We start from the raw sequence: 21,384 nt of genomic DNA on the forward strand, positions 1-21,384 counted from the left end.
TTCTGTGCAAGAGGAGTGCCAAACCAGTATCGATACCTTTTGGAGCAGGACATGTAGGCCTCTTTTCCCCCAGATCTCAATGTAATATACTTCTCCATTTAGTGTTAGTGTCTACATGAGACAACTCGTCGAAGAAGACAGTTTGTAAAGCAGTTTTGAAGCGTCTCAGAGCTGTAGTCACCACAAATAGTGCCCATATGGAATGAAGTGGCACTAATTTTGTAGGAAATTTCACCTTGATTTCAATGGTGTAAAAGGAGGTTTCGAGAAATAAATATTTGTGTACTTTCTTGGCTGTTGAAGTTATCCTTAGACTTATAGGTCACCTTATAATTTTTATTTCCCTTCAAATTTTAAGGCAACTACTTTTCTATCTGTTTACCCTCCAAAATATTTATCTGCATATTTTTTCCGATAAAACTATATTACCCTTAGTATTTATTACATAATAGGGTAAGGAAAAAGTTTTTTTTTTTTAAATTTCTGCTTCATTTTAATACTTTATAGGAAGTGTTACAATCATCCGACTTACCCAAGTATGTCCTGTTCTGTTTGATAACTTGTTGCCAACGAGAATCCCACTACATAATGCCCTTTCTGTAGAAGCTCTTGTCCTTATTGGTAATAAACTCGGACAACCAATTTTCAAAGGCACCTTATTGAGACAAAACTTGTACCCCAAAGGGCTTTGTCCATAGACAGGAACAGATGACAGTCACTTTGTACCAGGTTCAGCCTATAGAGTGGATGCAAAGAACTTCCTATCCGAGCTCCTGGCACGTCACCAAAGATGTGTACGGCCTGACGTTATATTAATGATGTCTTGTTCTCTCCTTTTCACAACTGCTGGCCGCTTCTGCTCGATCACCAGCTTCAAACAGTCGAGTTGTCCACAGTAGAGGGAAGAATTGAGCCGGGAGAAAAATTGCTTGAACCACTTTTGTGCTTCACGAACCGAAAGAGTAGCTGCCATACATCGCCAAATTTTCTTTGTCGCTTTTGACGTGTTTCTCCTTTTCAGATTTAAAAAATGTAAAATATGACGAATTTCTTGCTGTAAGATCTCCATAATTGAAGCATTATTTTTTTTCTTGATTAGCCCAAGAAAAGACTTTTCAAGCATGGAAACCTGGGCTGCTACGTTTTTTTCATTTGGTGTTACCCGTAATAATGTACTACCTATGAGACTATAAAGGTGTTCCAAGCTCGAATTCTGTCCCAGGTATTGAGCTTAAAAGATGAAAAAAAAGTACGAGTCCACCCTATCTTAGAAATAATTTTGTGTAGGTTTTTTTCCATACAATCATCTCCAATCCAGGATCCTAGCAATTTTGTACTCATTGCAGTATGGAAGGTTGGCCAAAATCTTTCGATTAGGTTGCTGTATTCACTGATTCTGTTTTTTTAACATTTCTTTGCTGTTCAGATCATTTTGGATAATTATCTCGCAGGCTCAGAGTCTTTCTTATTGATTTATATGTTTGCCATAGACACCCAGAAAAAATCATTGTCAGTTCGTCCACATAGCAAAGATCCTTTGCATGGGATGTAATTAAGGAAAAATCAACGAAGTCACCCTCCTTATGAATAACATGGATTTAGGGGTCTAAGCATAGAATTAAAAGTAGAGCAGAGACTTTGTCTTACTCCTTTTTTGTTGTAAATACTTACCCTTTCATTTCCATACTGACTATGGTTTGTTAGATCTTAATAGCTTACTTTCTTTATAGAGACTGATCCAATAGTCAGTGATAAAAAACATATATTTCTTGAGAAACAAAAAAAAAATATACATGCATGAGTTGATTTGTGGGACTGAATAAGTCCTTAATATGGAATTATTTATCGGTTCTGTCCTATTTCTTTCCCTGGTCCTTGAAAAAGTCCATTATTTAGTCCACAGGATATAATTATTACATAAACTAAATTCAAGAACTTATGTCAGTTCTGATAATTAAAATATGAAGTATACTTCATGCCCAAAATAGTCTTACATTATCGATTATTAAGACCTGATTAAATTATTCATCATTATTTTAAGCATTGGATGTTATAAACACCAAGACAGCTGAGATAAATGGCTGATGGTATTACTGGCTCATATCCATGATAATGCCATTTAGAAAATATCCCTCCATTGGACGTATTTTGATAACATTGATCTCAAAATTCCTTATATATAAGGTTTTAAGAAAGGTAAACATTTTCATGGACGAGGGGCTTACAGACTTTTTATTTTTAGCTGATTTATTTTTATAATACACTGCACTACACATTTGATATTAACACTATGAAAAATTTATATTGCAATTATTGGTTAATTATAACAAATAATTAAATTCAGCCCACAAAATAGTAAATAAAACTCCTCCAAGACCTTTCAAATAGATCTCCTGACAGCTGCCCAAATTAAGCCAATCAGGAACAAGAAGTAAAAAAGATGCACTTCTTCTATTGAGTGTCTGATCTTTCCCTTGAGTCCTTTAGTAAAAACTAATGGTAAAGTTCGAGCATATAAGATGGCGAATATTTCATATGGCAAACTCTTCAAGAGACATTGAAGTCGAAAATGCATGCAGTGAAATTATCGGTGGCAATATTGTTCCAGAAATAATTTCATTGCATGCATTTTCGACTTCAATGTCTCTTGAAGAGTTTGCCATATGATACTTATCGATACAGAAAAGACAGTCGATGATTTTAGTTATAAAAATATTTATATTTTCTTAAATTTGAAAATAAATAAAAATATTCTTGTTTCATTATATCAAGAATAAATTCTAGATTACCAGTGATGCAATAGAGCTTTACTATGAAAATCAATAAGATTTTATAAATTTATAATTATTATTCATAATGACCATCTATAATAGAAAAAAATATATCTCAATATAACATAATGTTTAGTTAATAATAATTTTCTGTTGCAAGTATTCATTATTTTTAATTGATATCAATAAAACATTATACGTACAATAAAACTTAATTTCAAAAATAGTTAGTATATTGCCCAAATATAATTATACAAAAGTTCCACAAATAGGCTCTTTAAGCTTAATTTTATTTACAAAAAAATGTGGTGTCTCAACACAAAAAGGGGAATTTTTTTATTTCTTGTTTTACTTCACTAATCGAAATGGCCCATTATTTAATTGGCTTTTTGGTCAATTATGGTCATTATATAATAATTTGTGTGATGTGTTGAGATATCTTGAAATATTAGGTTGAGCCTGGAGAATGAAAACAGCTCTCATTTCATATATGATATTACTTCACTTCTAAAATTATTTTCAAGAGTTTTCAACCAATGTTTATGATATTATACTATACATAGAGTTAAATTTTATCAACTGAGAGTAAAAGTTGATTTGGGTCGAATGAGCTTTTTAATTTCAGTTATTTTGGTCCTTAATATAGGACTTAAAAAGTTTTCATTGCGGATCTGTCATCAGTTCTTGGAAAGAGCCCCAAAATTTTAAAATAATATCTACAGGAAATTATTATCAGTTATCACAAATATCAAATTTAGGTAAATATGTCCTACACTAATTTAATTCGTTCATATAAACCTCAACTATTTTTCATGACGATAAAAGTTTGCCATTATCCTTAATTAAGACTTTATTAAATTATTTATCATTCTTTTAAGTATTGTATGTTAATAACAGCACAATAGCTCAAATAGATTCCTGATGTGATATACAGGCTGGTAATTTGACTCCTCCTTAATATTTTAAACAGAAAGTCAAAGTTTTACGACCAATTCATCCCTTTAATTTCGTATACATACATTGGTTACTGCTAAAAATATTTTCATGTAGTAGGAAGAGTTTTCTTACATACCAGTTTCATTTCAGATATAGCGCAAAAAAATCCATGAAATATAAACTAAGTGCACTAATTTTGTAATTGTAGTTAATTTATCAACATTTTTTTCGAATAAAAATATCAAACCTCACCTTACTTAAGCTATCACGTCTGATCCAACTTTCTCAGAATATTAGATCGGCTTATATTATTAATTATTAATGAAAGAATTTATATCATTATTGGGTAAATACCTCCATGATAGCTGAGATAGATTGATGATCACGTTAATGGCTCACAACTATGATGACGTGATTTAGCAAAGATTGTTCTATTGGAGGTCTTTTGCGTCCAGTTTAGTAAGCGTCCTTAAGAGGTAGGACAAAATCGGAACACAAATAAAATTTTGTGTCTAATACATTTCTAATTTTGATTAATTGTTTCATAAACGACTGATATTTACATTTAAGTACATACATACTAAAATTAGACAAATGCTATTTCCTTATATATAAATAAGGGGGTTTATAGCAAACTATTCAATTAAGTGACATCTAATGGTAGAGTTATGGCCCAAATGTGAAATAAATAAATTTAGCTTAGCCCAGCACTTTTTACTTATAAATAATTTTAAAAAAACAAATATAATAGAAAATTGGTTCAATAGTGAGATTTGATTGATTAACACTAAATTATGAATTATGTATGGAAATGAGATATTTTTTGCAATAAATGTATAAATATTAAGTTGACTGTGTGTGTATACCTATATATAGAATATCTCTGTTGTATATTGACGTATGCCATCCGTATATATAAACATGTTGAATATACATACATTTAAAAATCCCATTCAAGATGATGTTATATATTTAAAGTTACCTTTATTATATATATCGAAAGTACAGTTTAATATAGAGTGTGATAAGAAGATGTCGATGCATATTCATTTATAATATTATTATAATCTCTATAATACAAATTAATTAACTGCAACTCCAAAAGGGATCAATCATTACATTAAATAAAAATTATACTATACAACCAAAAGGGATTGCCCATGTTCTATAAAAACAAATCATTTTCCAAAAACATCCTTTAATCAATGCTGAATATAATGTTTGTTTACAAAATAGATTCTCAATAAAAAAGATAAAAAACAACAACAATGCCTAAATGTTTTTTTTTAATTATTATTATTAATTAAATGTTATCAACAAGATTTAAAAATCGTTTTCAATTTATATGTGTTCTTTCCATGACTTTCCTTGAGGATTGGACCACCTCAGTCTATTTTCGTAGCTAGACGGTTTTTTTTCTACTTCTTTAATGAAAATATCTGATATACTTTCAATATTCTCTATAGCGTTTTCATAAGAAACTTCAACGTTATTGGTGTTGTCTATTTTGGGGACCTAAAAACCAAGTTACAATAAAATCTCCCTTTTCATTTATATTATAGAAAACAGTGATCTTTGGTTTCAAAAAGGGACCAAAAAAAACAAGGACTTAAACCTTACTGTCTATCAAAATATCTCAATTGCCTAGTTTTATAATAAGTATATGTGACAAAACAATATTTTTTAGAATATATTAGGTATTAGATTATTATACAATCTTATTTCTATATTGCAGACAATAAATTAACTATTTTAATAGAAAAAATAAGATCTCTGCCTGTTTTTATGTTGTGACGTACATTCGATGACAAGGATCAATGTGCATAGTCACAAAAAGTTAAAAAATGTCCTCTGAGTTGGAATTTTTGGAGTCAGTTAAAGTACTGAAACTATATAGCAATCGTTGAATGGATGGTCCGTTTTTCAAATGGAAAAAATTACAACAAAAACACTCGCAATACCAGTTTTGAATGATAATACGTAGCTTTCGAACAAAAAACCAGCTATAAAGATTTTTCTAAAAATTGAGTTTATCTTCTATTCTTCGAAGAATTATTGTAAAAATTTATCAATAATTTATTCATATTTGCCTTTTGGAGGCGTTGAAAATTGAACTTAAAACCCCAAAATTTATTATAACAGTAAGAAAATGAGAAGTCGTTAGATTATATTTGAAAGAGGCTATATTGGTGTCAAATTAAGCTTATAAAATCAAATAAAGATTCTATCCACTACTTAAAATTCTTTGGTATCTTAATTTATTCCACAAATTTGAATACAAAGCCTATAATTGACACAAACATGTCTATCAAATATATTTGGCTGACGCTACAGATACACATGTATATGAAGTAAAAAATAAATTTGGATTTCCCCATTTCCTTGATTCTTGTTCACGATTGATTTTATACTAAGGTACCACATATTAAAAATGAACACTTGCAGTAGTTTAAAACCCATGCAAATCCAGCTTTGCATAATAATAATAGATATAATATCAATCTTTTACGAAAAAAAATATTATTAAAGCTGAGCAAGTTTATGTAATTACATATAACAAATATGTTTATACATATATTATATACCATGATGAAATAAATCAATGTAGCTTTTATTATGGTATTATAAATTATTGTTTTCATTTTATTTAAAAATACAATCATAAATACATATTTTTTTGTAAAAGGATTTAAATGCTGTTACTGTCATATTAAAAAAAAAATATTGATATACTACATTAGTAGACAAACATATGTCTAAAATCAAATAATTCTACCAATAAGGTATTTTTAAATAGTTAAATGTATTACTTGATGTAGAATGAGTAAGTTTCTTCTTATGTACCATTTTGGTGAAATGAATAATTCGTTGCCATGAAATCAATTTACTTCCTAACTAGGCTGACTAACAAACAAACATAAACTTTGTGTTTTTTTGTGCAGAAAATATGGAATATATTGAAAAGTAGGTATTAGGCCTAGAAATCAATGACCAGTCTAAACCCTTTATTACTTATGTGGGACATAAGAAATTTAATCCTTTGAAGATTTCACTGGTTTCATCAAAATATTGATCTAGATCGATGACGAAAAACAATTTGCTGTATATGTATCTAATTTTAAATTCAGGATATACTGATTTTATAGATAAACTGTGGATGACGTCAAGTGTGTTTCTAAATGATAAAAATCGGTGCAATGAAGTCAAATGATGCTTGATGTGTTTCAAATGTATACAATTTGTAAATCAAGGTAGATGAAACAATCGATCTATTATTACATAGCGTTTAAATTTTGCTATGCGTTCTGATACAAAAATTAATTAAGACCAACTTGACAAAAATGTATGTCAGTCTTTAGTTTTTAAAGTAATATTTGGAAAGCTTATTTGATAGAAGTATTGATTCAATATGCATTTTCATTTTGTAACTGATGTGTATTGAGAAATCCCAAACAACCTTTTTTTAATATATTTAAAAAATATGTACATCTTTACAATTTATAACAAACTCTGTTCGTTTCCTTTCCCCCCTTCTTCTTCTTTTCACTCTTCTCCCCCCGCAAGAGGGAAAATAATTCAAATTGCTCGAAGATAAAGGCATACATACATATGAAGGCATATGTATGCTTTGTACAACTTATTACTATATTTATGCGTAAGAATAAAGTAATTGGGGCAGGTCTGCTTTACACCACAATTATATTATAACTTAAAGTTGTGCAAGAATATTATTATTGTTCAGGATTAAAATAGGCATATCTTTACTGTTTCGCTTTTTTTCTTGTCAAATATTTATTAGAAAAAAACAAAAAAAAAAAAACAGTTCTTTTTAGTGGTGCGTCAACATAAAAACAACTTTGAAACAATAATTAAGAAAAAGAGAAAATCCCAATTAATTTTTTTACTTCATATATATATACAGTCAAATATTTTGTAGACATATTCGAGTCAATTATAGGCTTATTATTCAAATTTGTGGGATGACTTTAATTATCTTAGAGTTTTAGCTACGTTTTAGAACCTTTATTTGATTTACAATAGTTATATTGACCCCAATATGTCCCCTTTTATATAAAATATATGAATTTCTCTTATTTTATTGTGATTATCAATTTTTGCTAATTTGAGAGTGCAATCTGGGACGCACCGAAAGGACTTAGGAGAATAATTCGTAGTAGAGTACAAATGTACATAATAAAGACTCAATTTTGAGAAAACTCATTTAAGTTTGCTTTTGAGTTAACAGACATGTAATATGTAGTAAATACCAAGAAACATGGAAAACAACCTTCCCATCAAAGCAAAGAAGTTTATATAAATGAAAGCGTGTGTCTTCTTCCTCCTGTTACTATTCTTCTTCTTCTCCTTGTAACTCCATAAAGGGTTTGACGACAGAGGAGAAGAATGTATGTCTATATAAAGAGTAAAAAAGGGAAAAAAGGCACTGAAACAAAAAAATTCGATAACACCCTTTGATCCGCGCACACACTCAGTAGTACTAACAGTAGTGTCTTTCGAACAAACGAAAGAAGAAGGACGGAGAAGAAGTAGTAATCACTCTCATCCTCTCCTCTTCCCTCCTCAAGGATTGTGTGTCTAGGTGATTAGTGAATCTGTGTTTCTATCTAATTAATTACATATATATGATACGATGTACTATAGGATGCAAGTAACAAGGATATCTTTCTTCGTAAATCCCAAAAGACATCATTATTCCTCATATCCAGCATTTAACATGTAGGATGGACGTCAGTGTAACACTATGAAAAAAACATAATTAGATATATATGTAAATACCAGGGTGACTGTGAATTAATTTATGAATCTATGACGTAGTTGTCATGTGGTGTTTGTGCTCTACAAAGTAAAAAAAAAAGTAAGAAATAACTTACTCATCTTTTAAATATTTACTACATTTTCAACGATAATATCAACAACAGTTTCCCAACTTCCTTGATCTCTTCAACGAGATTATTCTCTTTCTTTCCACTTCTCTCTATTAAGAACCACCATTATTGACATCATATCCATCGTATCCATAATCACCATCACATCATGTATAGTGGTGTTGGAGGAGGTGGAAATGCATGGATGAAAATCATGGGGATCGGGGCGGATCAGGTCAAGAGAGCGAATAAAGGAAAGGGTGGAAAGGGATCTGCCTCGGATATGATTGATAAAGGGTAAGGAACTTACTTTTACCTATACATATGTAGGGTCAGCCTTTGTAAGCACGAGGCTGATCCATAACAAGACTTGGGATTATGGCACTGAAATTAAGGTGACCAGCCGTACATTTTTGCTCAAACATTTCCCTTTTTTAAATCCCTTTTAAGCGTCCTCAGATTTTTTTAAGATCATGAAATATCCAGTTGTAAGTGAGATGAAAGTGTTTATAATATGAATATAAATTTATTAATATCAAAAAATATATATACACAACAGAGTCAACCTTTAAGACGGTGCTAGGATTTTTCTTTTGGGTGGGAGGGAATTAATATTTTTTTCAATTATTCTGACTGACCTCTCATTTTTGGCTTTCATTTTCTCCATAGGTATTAAAGGGCCTTTTGCAATAAATAATTTTTGTTCTTGATACATTGTTTAAATGAACTTTTTTTGAAAAAGGTCAAACCTTTCTGTGTTCCTTTTTCCTGGACATTTGTGTATGTTTAGTTTATTGACGAGATTATTTTAAGAGGTCCTTTACAAATAAAAAGTATGTTTGATTTTTCCAAGAGGCTATTATTTCAACTACTCGCTATGTAAATAATCCAAAAATTACGATTGACATCTATTTTTCCGACTCAAACATCACACCTCCCCCATATTACCGGCTCTGGTCATCTTTATGTATGTATTTGTGATAGATTAATAGATTGGAGTCTTAGACAGTTTAACTACTATGACGTTCATACTTCTTCAAGGATATATAATTCTTGTATGTACAACATAAATAAACTTTTGTTTTTTTACATTTCATTTTTTAACTTAAGGATTTTGTATTGAATAAGAATAATAATAAAAATAAGAATACAAACATTATAATGAAGAAGAAGAAAGGCATTGTTACATAAGGGTATCAGTGATGTTATCAAATTTTATATATTCATATGTAACATCCACATTTATATGAACATAAATATAATATGTAACCAAACGATTCTGTCTCCCTCCTCCTCATTGCTCTTCTTATCCTAAGAGAAAGAAGAAAAAGCAATCAAAGAAATACACACAAGTACTTGTAAACCATCATAATCATATGTTTTTGATTCATTCTTTATATTCATATTTATACTTATTTTATACATAATATTTATATAAATATATATGGTATATAAACATACTAGTGTTAGGCTTCGGTCTACACAATCAAAGCTAATTCGCTCCACTAAAGATGTCCGGTTTGAACTCATTTCAAAGACAAATTACGTATCATTTAAAAATCGGTCTAGACCATTGATGAGATCATGTGTGTTTACAAATTTACAAATGTATCATTCCTTAGGTTAAATGTGTGGCATAAATCATATTTGCCCCCATAATAAATCAGAATACAGAAGACAATTGGTTCATAGACTGAGAGGAAAAAAAGATGAATATTTAAGACTGAAAAAAATGGGTTCACGCTCGGTCTACAGTCTGAGATAGCAGTCTGGACCGAAATAACTTCATTTAACGGCTTTCAAAAAGAAAAAGAAAACAAAAAAACTCTATTTGAGCGTAAATGGTGCCTGGGGCAAAAAATAAATGTTGGGCCTATTTTTGTTTAAAATCTATCTTTTTAAAAATAATTTCACTTATTTAGTCAATTTAATGCATGATACTTTTTTCTGTGTAAAATTGCTCTTTTATTGTTTGAAGGATTTAAAAAAAGACCAAAGCTTCTATGGCCCTTTTTAGAATTTTTGTCGATATTTCGTATGTTGAGAGATTTTTATGTAAATAATATATCTTTCTATTTTTAAAAAGATGTATTTTCAAGAATGTCATTTTTCTACTAATATGGTCTAATTATAAACATTTACTCTTTGTGTACAAATTACATTCAGCACATGACCCAATCATAAAATAAAACATGCATGCTCTGCATGTTTTAGGGAAGTACTTGATGAAAAGCAATGGGCTAACTAATTAACCACTATATATAAGTATAATTTTATGAAGCTGAATATTAATTAATTTTATTAAATTATTAATATTAACTAAAAACATTTCATTTATTTAAATTTTTTTTTAAACTTGAAGCTATTAGTACAAAACTAAGAATGTATCTTCTTACTTCTTACTGATACATATACTGGCAATAAGTTAATGAATCAACTGTGATGCCTGAGGATTGTATATGACATTTGCTTCTTATATTTAAAAAATTACACTATTAAACTGTTTTCAACTATCCTGAATAATTTTCCCCTTCAATGGATTAAATCAAATATCTAGGCACTAAAAATCCTTATGAAATACATAAATTTGTACAATTCTTTTTTTTTATTGAATCGATTTGAGAGGAGGAAAGTAGGATGATTGGAGAGCAATAGCTGATTCTTACTAATATAATTGTTAATTTATCGTATACGCTAAATAAATAAGAATTGATAATGATCTAGTAACATATTGTTAATGAATATTATTGTCTGATATATTAATATATATTTTGAGTTTAGAGAGAACTATTTCTAGATAGGCAGTTATGCTTTTAGTCCTTTTATTTGCTGGGCTTATTTTGCCATCCAAATACACTGTAGTCGTCAACCATTTTCCTTAATTGTATTAAAACAAAAGCATTTATTCTTCAATAATTTGATAGATTATGCCTCCTCCGGGATGACTGACAGCAACAATGCTGACGTCACAATAATACACTCTATACATACTTTATTTGTAAAGAATAAATGTGAATTCGTATATTTTTTAGTGTACACATATACCTGTATATACAACACCTATTCTTATTATGATCTTCAAATCTCAACAACTTTTCCTTTTAAAATGAAAAGGTTTTGTGATTGAAGGATATTTTGTTTATAGGAGTTACAATATACTTCATGAAGCACGAAAAATTGTAACATGGTATTTTCTCTCCCCCAAAGAAGAAAAATATAAAATCACAGAACCTCTTTATTTAGTTGAGGATGAAGATTATAAAATGCAATATTCCTTGAAATAAATTGCGGGTACGCACATGCTAAATGTGGTAACTTGCCTTAAGTCGTAAAATGAGGAGAAGATATGAGTGGCGGAAAAAATATGAAATTATAAATAAGTATTATTACATATATATGTAAATAAATATTTAAGATCTTAAAGTTCAAACGAATATATGTATGTATATGATGCATTACTTGTATAAATGTGGTGTTTTAATGAGGTAAGTTATACAAAATACTAACATATGTCAGTTTTTATTTTGTGAATAGAGGATATCTTGTACATAATAGTATAAAATTTAAATTAGTAAATGTTTGATGGATATTATCAACGAAGAATATAGATGTTTCACCTACTTAATACACTGATGGACATGATATGTTCAATTTATGTACATTAATATATAATATGTAGCACTGACGTTATTAAAGATATAAATATATCAGAGATGGCTGTTTGAGTCTAGATATATATGTATCAGTGAATAAATGCCAAGGATATCATCATTTCTCTCACGTCATCAGACTTTAATGAATTGTTTTTTTACCCTTCTTCTTCTTAAAAAATGAAACTCTAAAAAAAAAAAAAAAAAAAAAAAAAAAAAAAAAAGACTTAATGCTTGTATTATTATCATGTTTTAAAATATACAAGCTGAAATTGAGTAATATTTGAACTACATAGAGAGGGTCAGTGGGAAGGGTGGAAAAGGAGGGTGAAGGCATCATGGACAAAGAAAAAAAAAAGAAAATTAATTAGTTGGTAAGCAATTGAAAGGGTATCTATCTTCTTTTGAATTGTTGTCTTTTTCTTATTCGACGTTCAATGTGCATAGGTAAATAGAATAAAACCTTTCATAAAAAGTATCGAAACGTGGCCAATATACGGGGATCGGCAAACGTATCCGGCGATATATATATATATTTTTTTAATCATATGCGTTTAAGCTTTAACTTGATCTTAAAGTACTTTCCAAAGACAAAAACTTTTGTTTTATACTTAATCTGTTCGGTTTCCCCCATGAAGTAGTAACAGTACAAACGTAAATCATTGCAGAATTGTTTGAGTCAAAAAGTATTCCAGAAGTACCGTCTATTACGTCTACAAGTGACTGAAGGCGGGTATGGGGCTTTTCCATTCCTCATGTGGCTCACACAAAAGCCAAAAAGCGGACTGGGGGCTTCGTACCTGGGCTCAAGACATCCATCAAAGCAAATCCTGGCATGTTAATGGCTGATAATGATCGGAGGAGATATATCAGTAGGAGGACGGTAGTCAAGGCTATCAAAGAAGACATTTGCTTGAATTTCTAAATCAGGGCATCGAAGACATTACCTTCTTACTCCGAAGATGAAGGACATCAAGTTGCAAAGAGGTAAAAAACCGCCAAATTTTTAAATCAAATCCAGTCATCATAAAACTTAACTTTGGACGCTACCTAAACCTACAAGAATGACTACTGGCTCACAGAGGACAGATGTAATTTTTCTCTTGTGATGAAGACTAAGTTCCCGTCCAAGATATTGTCGGTTGGCTTGATCCCCATTGACGGGAATGTCATGCCGGCTCACATTTGTGACAACGGTCGCAAGTTGACCTCCTCAGTGCACATGGATCCTCTTAAGAGTGTTTTGATATATTGGCTGGAAGCCATATAACCTCCAGAACAAGTTTAATGGGAATTCAAGACTCAGCGCCTTGGCATGTTGGTAAAACTATCAAACATTACCTCGACAGCCAGTTTTATGTCGATATCAAAGCTGATGATTGGCTTTACAACAACCCTGACTTTAAGCTGTGTGATTTCTATTCGTGATCCGAGCTGAGAATGAAGATAAATGAACATCCCCAAAGTGGATCTTCAGTCTCCAGGATATGTTTTGATAAGTTTGAGGAACTTATTACCACAGTGTGTACTAGACTATTTATTATTTTCGTATATTAAATATTATAATGAAAGAGTGAAATTTGTTACGAGAAATTATAAGTAAAGAGTTAGAAACTTTATATATATGACGTCATAGGATTGGGTCGGTGTATCAAAAAAAATTCATGGAAATAGCGTCTCTGACCTATATTGTCACACAATATCAGAAGTATCCCGACAATATTTTCAAGTCAGTTTAAATAATTAAGATGGTACTTTAGGACAAGACTTAACACATATGAGGTTTAAATGTCCAAATTCAATTGATACTTCCTACCATTTATTTCAATCTGATCATCCCCTTCGATAGACTTGGATTGATTTGTACAAACTAAAAAAGCCATTTAAACCAATGACATCAAGAATTTGTGTCAACCATTTTACTGATGATAATTTTACTTATTCAAGTTTAAGAGATACATTCTTAAAAAGGAGGCTAAAACCTGATGCTGTGCTATCAATTATTTTTTTTAAAAGATCTATTAAAAGTGGTCCATAAGAATTTTTTTCAAGATTCTATGGCACATTCCAATACCAAATCGCCTATTATAAATGAATCAATTAACATCACAGAGATGGGATCTTATCCAAATCTAAAATTCATGGAATAACCGAAGAGAATCATAAAGTTAATTGATGAACCAATGGATAAAAAAAATATAGAATCTACAATTGAGAAATCTATTTGTTTATCAAGGAATACTTCTCAAAAAATATAATTGTGAAAATTATGAATGTCGGATGAAACTTCTAAGATAGGAAGTAAAACTTCGATATCTTCAAATAATTTTGATGCGGGGGAAGAGAGAAAAAAAATTAATAAACACAAATTGGTAAAAAGTTTCATTTTAGAGAAGGGCCATAGTAGATCTCAATCTAATTTCATGATGGGGAAGACAAATTGCCCAGAAAATAAATTTTTCTCAAGATAAAATTATTGACAAAAAAGGACTTCGATTTCTTAGGTTCCAAAATTTCATGTAAAGGAATTAGTCCGATGAACAAAAAGCTAACAGATTTTAAATAATTCAAGGAAACTAAGATCATCAAGGGTGTATATAATTTCATTGGAATGGCAAACTATTATTACCACTATATACCGAAATCAGGACAAATATTGAAACACCTTTTTATCAAAAGTAAACAGGTCCATGCAGTTGAGTCTAACTTTGAACAAATTGAAAAAGTGTTTGGGTTCACTCACACTTTGGCTAATTATATTCCTGGACATAAATTACGAGTTTGTGTTCATGCTTCAGACGAAGGAATTGGTGGTAATTTAGAACAAGGGGAAGGTATATATGTATTACCAATTAGCTTTTTATAGCAGAGCCCTAAAGGAAAGGGAAAAAAAGGACTCAGTATTTGGTCGATAACTGTCACAGAAATAATTAAACACTTCAATCATTTAATTGAGAACTGTATTGTAGATTGCTACATGGACCATATGCCATTAATGTTAGCAAAGTTTGTAGAAAGTTCAAGCTGGTCCAGTAAATGTTTTAGATATTTCAATGAATTAGCTCACATTTCAGGGGAAAAAATGTTCTGCTGACTTTTATCGAGGTTCAATTGATTCAAATTGGACATTGTGAATTGGAGGGAACGGGAGAAAGACAAAAAAAGAAGGAGAATTTTATTGATAAATATCCATTAGGTGAAAAAAACGTTATTGATGAACAAGATATTCTGTTGTGACGTCCAAGCAAAAACTGATAGACCTATAGTGCCAAAAAGTGTATTCCAAGATTTAATTAAACTCCATCACAATTAATCACACAGGGTCATTAAAAATAATGATCGTAAAATACAAATAAAACAATACTGCCATACTATCTCAACCGATTTAAAAAAATATATTGAAGAATTTGATGGTTTTAAAAAATTGAAGAAGTCCTAAAAATTTAAATTACCGTTTGAAAAGATCAAACACCCAAATAAAAACTTTTATCATTTAAATTTAGATCTTATAGGTTGTTTTCCAAAAGTAAAAGGGTAAAAATGCCTTAACAGTCATCGACAGAAATACTAAAGTGTCTCAAGTCCATCCAATACCTGTCGTAAAGACTGAAATTATTATTTCAGTGTTGGAAAGCAACTGGTTTGCAAGACTTGTTTATCCAATATTTATAACTACTGAGCAAGGAGGACAGTTCACGTCTATTATCTGGGATTTTTTTTTTGTAAAAACATTGAACATAGAAAACTACTCCTTATCATCCTCAAGGAAATGGTTTGATAGAACGGGAACATCTTATTCTTAAAGAAGCAATTCGTTGCAAAATCTTAGAGTCTAGTCAAAGCTGGGCTGAAGTGTTGCCTAGAATACTCCTAGATTTACCTAGAACTCTGAGATTTTGTGTAAAATTTTCACCAGCAGAACTATTTTTGGTTGAACAAATTTTTTCTACTGGAACAGTAGAAAAAAAGAGAGTATAATACTCATCATAATGTTTTTAAAACAAGTTGAGTCAAACACCATACTCTCAAAGGTATTAATCGCCAAGGAAGTTTGTATAAATCTTAAATTCTCAAATTATATCATCCCTTACTATCCATTACACTAGCCTGTTTAAACAAAGGACACATTTTATTAATGAAAAGTATGAAAAAACTAAATCCATTTCTATTTTCAATTTGAAGCCCCAATGAATCTAAGGAGGGAAGCATGATGCGTGAATTTGATACTTAATATCTATTTAGATTTTCCGGAAATAATCTTTTTTATTGTTTTCTATTTTCTTGTGTAAAAGAAAGAGTCAGTCTTCTTTTTTTTTTTTCATGCATTCAACATATTATTCTATAAAGAAATTAAGATTTTTAAAAATGAAATAATAATTAATGTGCGTTCTGACTCTACACAGTGTAGTAAAAGTTCCAAACGGTATATGGGAAAATGATATGGTGACGTCATCTGTGTTATGGGAAAAAGGAAGATTTTGCTTTATATAGTGTCAAAGCTACATAAATTGGTAAAATAATAACTCGTTAACAAACTTTCTCCCAATTAAGTGGGCCAGACAAATACCTTTTTGTCACATAAATGATCTTAGGGCGCCATGAATACTACTATAACACTAATTTTTCAGCCTCCCTGAATTGATCCTTTTTATTTCATTTGACGAAGTTGATTTTTCCCAAGTAAATACAAAATTGCATACATCACGAAGAAAAATAATTAAGTAATGCTACTGATGGTGGTCTGTTAAGGAGTGGGGAGAGCTTTCCCTCTCTTCCTGCAATCAATATCTCAGCTAGCAGTACTAATATCTAAACATCTTCTGTCAAAAAAGATAAATTAATGCAAGATGACAAATAAGACAACAAATAGTTTTTACCTATACCGGTAGTTGCATAAATACGCGGACTAATATTTAAACGCTTATATCTCGAGGGTCCATTACCGAAAAAAAAATTACCACAAGTAACTCGGTAAATCTTTTGGCTTTGTTTTTTTTTCTTACTCGCATCAAACAAAGTCGTTTACGATGAATGACGAGGCCAAAAAACATATGGTTGCCACTCCCCTCCGCGCCGGTAGGTCTGTCAAGGAGATAATCAAGGACACTGGACTATCCAGGACTACTGTGTTCAAGGTCCAGAAGCTTGTCAAAGAGGGATAAGATCTGAAGGAGGGGGGTTCGGACCGGCAGACCACGGAAAATCAATGTGGATGAGGTGAAGGAGGCCTTCACAAAAATATTTGGCCACCTCAATCACCTGATTTGAATCCCCTAGACTACAGTGTGTGGTGGCAAATTTAGAAGAAGGCCTGAGCTACCTGGCACCCGAATTTGGACATTTTATATAATTCTCAAAAATATACGTCATACCAATTTTAGTACACATTTAATTATTTGCCACAAATACTCCGCGTATTTATGCAACTACCGGTATATACACATAAATATAAAAAGATTGCCATAGAAAATCTATTTAATCGGGGAAAGTAAAACTTTTAAACAAGGTAGCAAAAGGCACGTTAGCTTGAGTAGATACATGTTTGTGCTCTTGTATTTTTTTTAAGCAAGATGTTGCTTCTTATTATACGGTTGATGGTGTATCTTTATCATTTTCCCTTATATATTATACAACTCTTTCCTTGACAGAATTAACCCACCCTGCCAGTTCATTAAAAATTCAAAAATAAAAAAGTTATAAAGTATTTTTTTCTTCAAATGTTATAAAAATGATTATATTTAGTAACTAACAAAATATTCAAAGCTGACTTTAATGAATCATTACAAGTAGGATATAGATTATAGTTTGACATTTTATCTTTCAAACAAACAAACAGAAAATTAGGTTTGAAAACAAGTTCAGAAACCAATATTGAATGTATGGCTTTGGGACACTGATGACCCTGGGTGCGAAAAGTATCAACACACGTTAATCACGTGGCCTTCCTTCGTTACTCTATTTTTAATAAAAATATAACTTTTTGTACCAACAAAACTGCAGGTAGACTTTTTTTATAGACATTTTGTGTTCATATGTATGTACTGTACATACTTGTTATTCATTTGTAGTTACATATTTTGTTGGTTCCTTGTATGTTGTATCCATCTTTTTGAGTAATTGTTGCTTTCAATCATCAGTCACACGATGTCATCATAATGTCATGAAGGGAAAAAAGGAAGGAGAAAGTTGAAGGCAACCATATTGTATATATAAATCATATTATGGATTTTTTGCTTAATGATGTGGCCAGGGAAGCAAATTTTGTGTCACAATCTTTTTAAGAAGTACATAAGTATACCATATACACTCATTCATCTAAATGTGTATTAAACTCTGTGTATTAAATATTCTCTGGCTACAAAAGTTAAGCAGCAACTTTTTTCCATTCTCTTATTTTTGCTTCTTCCAACAATGTTGACCGTATATTATGTAATCATTTCGGTCTGTTTCTAAGCAGTATTAAGTTTTAAACAGATTTTAGATTATCCATGTTAAGAGTAATAATTATTAAATCTTGAGATCCAAAATGTTAGAATCTACCATAATTTTGGAAAGATTGAGAAAAAACCCTCTAAATCCATATAAAATTAAGGAAATCGGAAATATTTGATGTTCCCAAAATTGACAAGTTGGTCACCCCTTAGGCAATGATTAGGATCGTAAATTAGTAAATTAATTCCTATATATATGTACATAAGAAATATATTATGGTTTTGATTAATTAATACTTCTGGTCTAAAGTTTGGGCCAAGGATGTACTCTTTCAAATATGAATTTTTGACCTTTTTTATATATTTTTTTAATTATATTTTTTTATATATTTTTTTAATTATATTTTTATATATATATTATGTATTAAATACAAGTAGCCCACAATTTTTAACGATAAACGAAATACTAAGAAAATTTAAAAAGTACAATTTTTTACTCAAGGCATCATATCTAGAACGGTGGCTAAAGAGGCCTAAAAATATCCAATTTAGACCAAAATCCCAATTTTTTTTTCCAATTTAAATGGCTTTTACCAAAGCAAAAATGCTCTGACAGGGGTCAAACTTTGGCAAAGTCAGTTTTTTATATTCCCCAGTAGAAAAGGTATATTAACTCGACAACACTGGACTCTAATATATTAGCTAGGTAGATAGTGTAAACTAAATAGACGAAGAAAACAGGAGACAAGCCGGTAGAAGTAATAATTAAACTAAAAATACATGTATCTAAATTATGATCACTCATTCATACACCCTCAATCAATGCTTTTGCAAAACTTGTAATTTTTCTAACTAAAAACCAATTAAAAATACAGGAATTCAAGCTGATAGTGTTCTACACCGCTTGTCACTTTTACCCTTGGAACAGTGGTTCTCAAGCTTTATATAGTCTTAGAGGACAGGTACACATTATACAAAATATGATTAATATAAATGGGATAGTTCTTTCCTATTTATATTAATTATACTTTGTATTTTCAGATTCCACAAATATCTATTTTACTAGATATTTGTGGAATACACCGGAGCACACCTGGAAAAGCTCAGTTTGAAAAACACTACCTTAAAGTACCTTGATCAGAGTAAGGAAATAAAATTTAAAAAAAAATCCAAGAGTTGTTTATTTGTATACTTAAGTCACTATCCCTTGTTCCTTCAAAACGCTTCACTCAACTTTCCTTTTTTTATTTTGTATATTCCATTCAATATTCAAGTAAATACACATATATAATATATAGTCATGAAAAAGTGAAAGCTAATCGGTGTATCAGGAAATTACAATATATATGAACTATTTACGTATACATAGCTCGGGAGTACATAGGACATGTTATGAAGTTCCCCTCTTGATTGAGCTATGTCATAGGTATAAACATAATAGTTACGAGTCCTCCTACGACACATGCCTAAAAGTAAATAAATAAATAGTTATATATCTCATGCCTTTTCCCTATTCATTTTTTGTTTATTTATATTTATGCATATTTAATTATTCAAAATATGTATGGAAACAGTACAAGTAGACCTCATAATGACTAACAAAGCGTTTGTGAAAGCTACCTGCTGTTGTTGTTGATAGTATTTTTGCTGTTTAAAGAAAAAGTCAATGTTTTAACTGAACATAATCCTATACATAGGATTGTAAATCCTAAGTATTTTGAGCGAGTGAGTTTTGTTGGCAACCTGAAGAGTGTTTTTTATTTTCTAAAATAGGTAGTTTAGATTCTTTCATTCTTTAGTATTTTGTGTAACCACAAGTGTTTTTGCTCATGCATGATGAAACTAATTCCCTGTTGGACTCAGAGTAGAATTGAGGATCGAAAACAAAGTAATTTCTACCTATACCCCAGCTTCACCTATCCGGAGTGAGATTTGTCAGTATTTCCTTCTTCTCACAGCTAATTTAATGAAACCTCATAACAGCTGAGGGGGTCTCCTTCATATTTGAAATTGTCAGAGTTATCTTACTATGTTAATTTGCGGTTTTATTTTTTTTTTTGAATTCCAAAAATACTTACAGCTGACCACACATTTATACCTACATGGAGTAGTTTCAATTTAAGTAACAAGGTGGGGTGCTTCTATTAGTCATTCTCTTTGTGTGAATCAATAGCAGGCTAACAACTAATAATGTATGTACATAATTTGTATTAATCAAGGAAAAAGAGTTTGAATACAAATTAGTATTTATTAATTATTCAACTTTTTGTTGTCGAAAAAATTACCCTCGTTAATTTCATAAAATGTTCTGGAAATTGAAAATACTGTGTTGTAATGTTAAGGGTTTTAACTTTTATGTCCGAAATGCATCGATCTGTAAAATTTCTTCTTAAAAATTGATAATTGATATGTTGTGAAAAAAAAATCAAAATTCAAGAAGAAGAAAAAAAACTTAAAACCCATCCTCCTTAAGGCTATAGGAGAGGCTATACAAATCTACAATATACCTTGATTTTTAGTTCAAAAAAGCTGTACATACTAAAGTAACATTCATAAGTATACAATGTGCGTATTAGTGCTTCTGCATATAATGTAATTCCAGACATTTAAAACGATACTACATAGGTGGTGTGTCAACACAAAAACAATCTTAAACAAAAATCAAGAAAAGGAAAACATCCATGAGATATTTTTTACTGCATACCTATAC

The 21,384-nt window shown here is 30.4% G+C and overlaps 1 protein-coding gene across 4 annotated transcripts in view; it reads left to right on the plus strand.

The window, feature by feature from the left end:
* LOC121118821 (Potassium voltage-gated channel protein Shaker) overlaps positions 1-21,384 on the plus strand; it is a 185,623-nt gene that overhangs the window by 56,247 nt on the left and 107,992 nt on the right. Inside the window, exons 1-3 of one of the 4 annotated variants that reach the window (XM_071888552.1) lie at positions 8,175-8,307; positions 8,370-8,583; positions 8,648-8,890. The exons of 2 other annotated variants lie outside the window; for them this stretch is intronic. In XM_071888552.1, the coding sequence (XP_071744653.1) occupies positions 8,763-8,890 (128 nt within the window). In that variant the 5' untranslated portion in view covers positions 8,175-8,307; positions 8,370-8,583; positions 8,648-8,762. Of the gene's footprint in view, positions 1-8,174; positions 8,308-8,369; positions 8,891-21,384 lie in introns of those variants that run through there. One more of the 4 variants, XM_071888551.1, reaches the window with a different exon arrangement.

This window comes from Lepeophtheirus salmonis, chromosome 5, assembly GCF_016086655.4.
Source record: "Lepeophtheirus salmonis chromosome 5, UVic_Lsal_1.4, whole genome shotgun sequence".
NCBI lineage: Eukaryota > Metazoa > Arthropoda > Copepoda > Siphonostomatoida > Caligidae > Lepeophtheirus > Lepeophtheirus salmonis.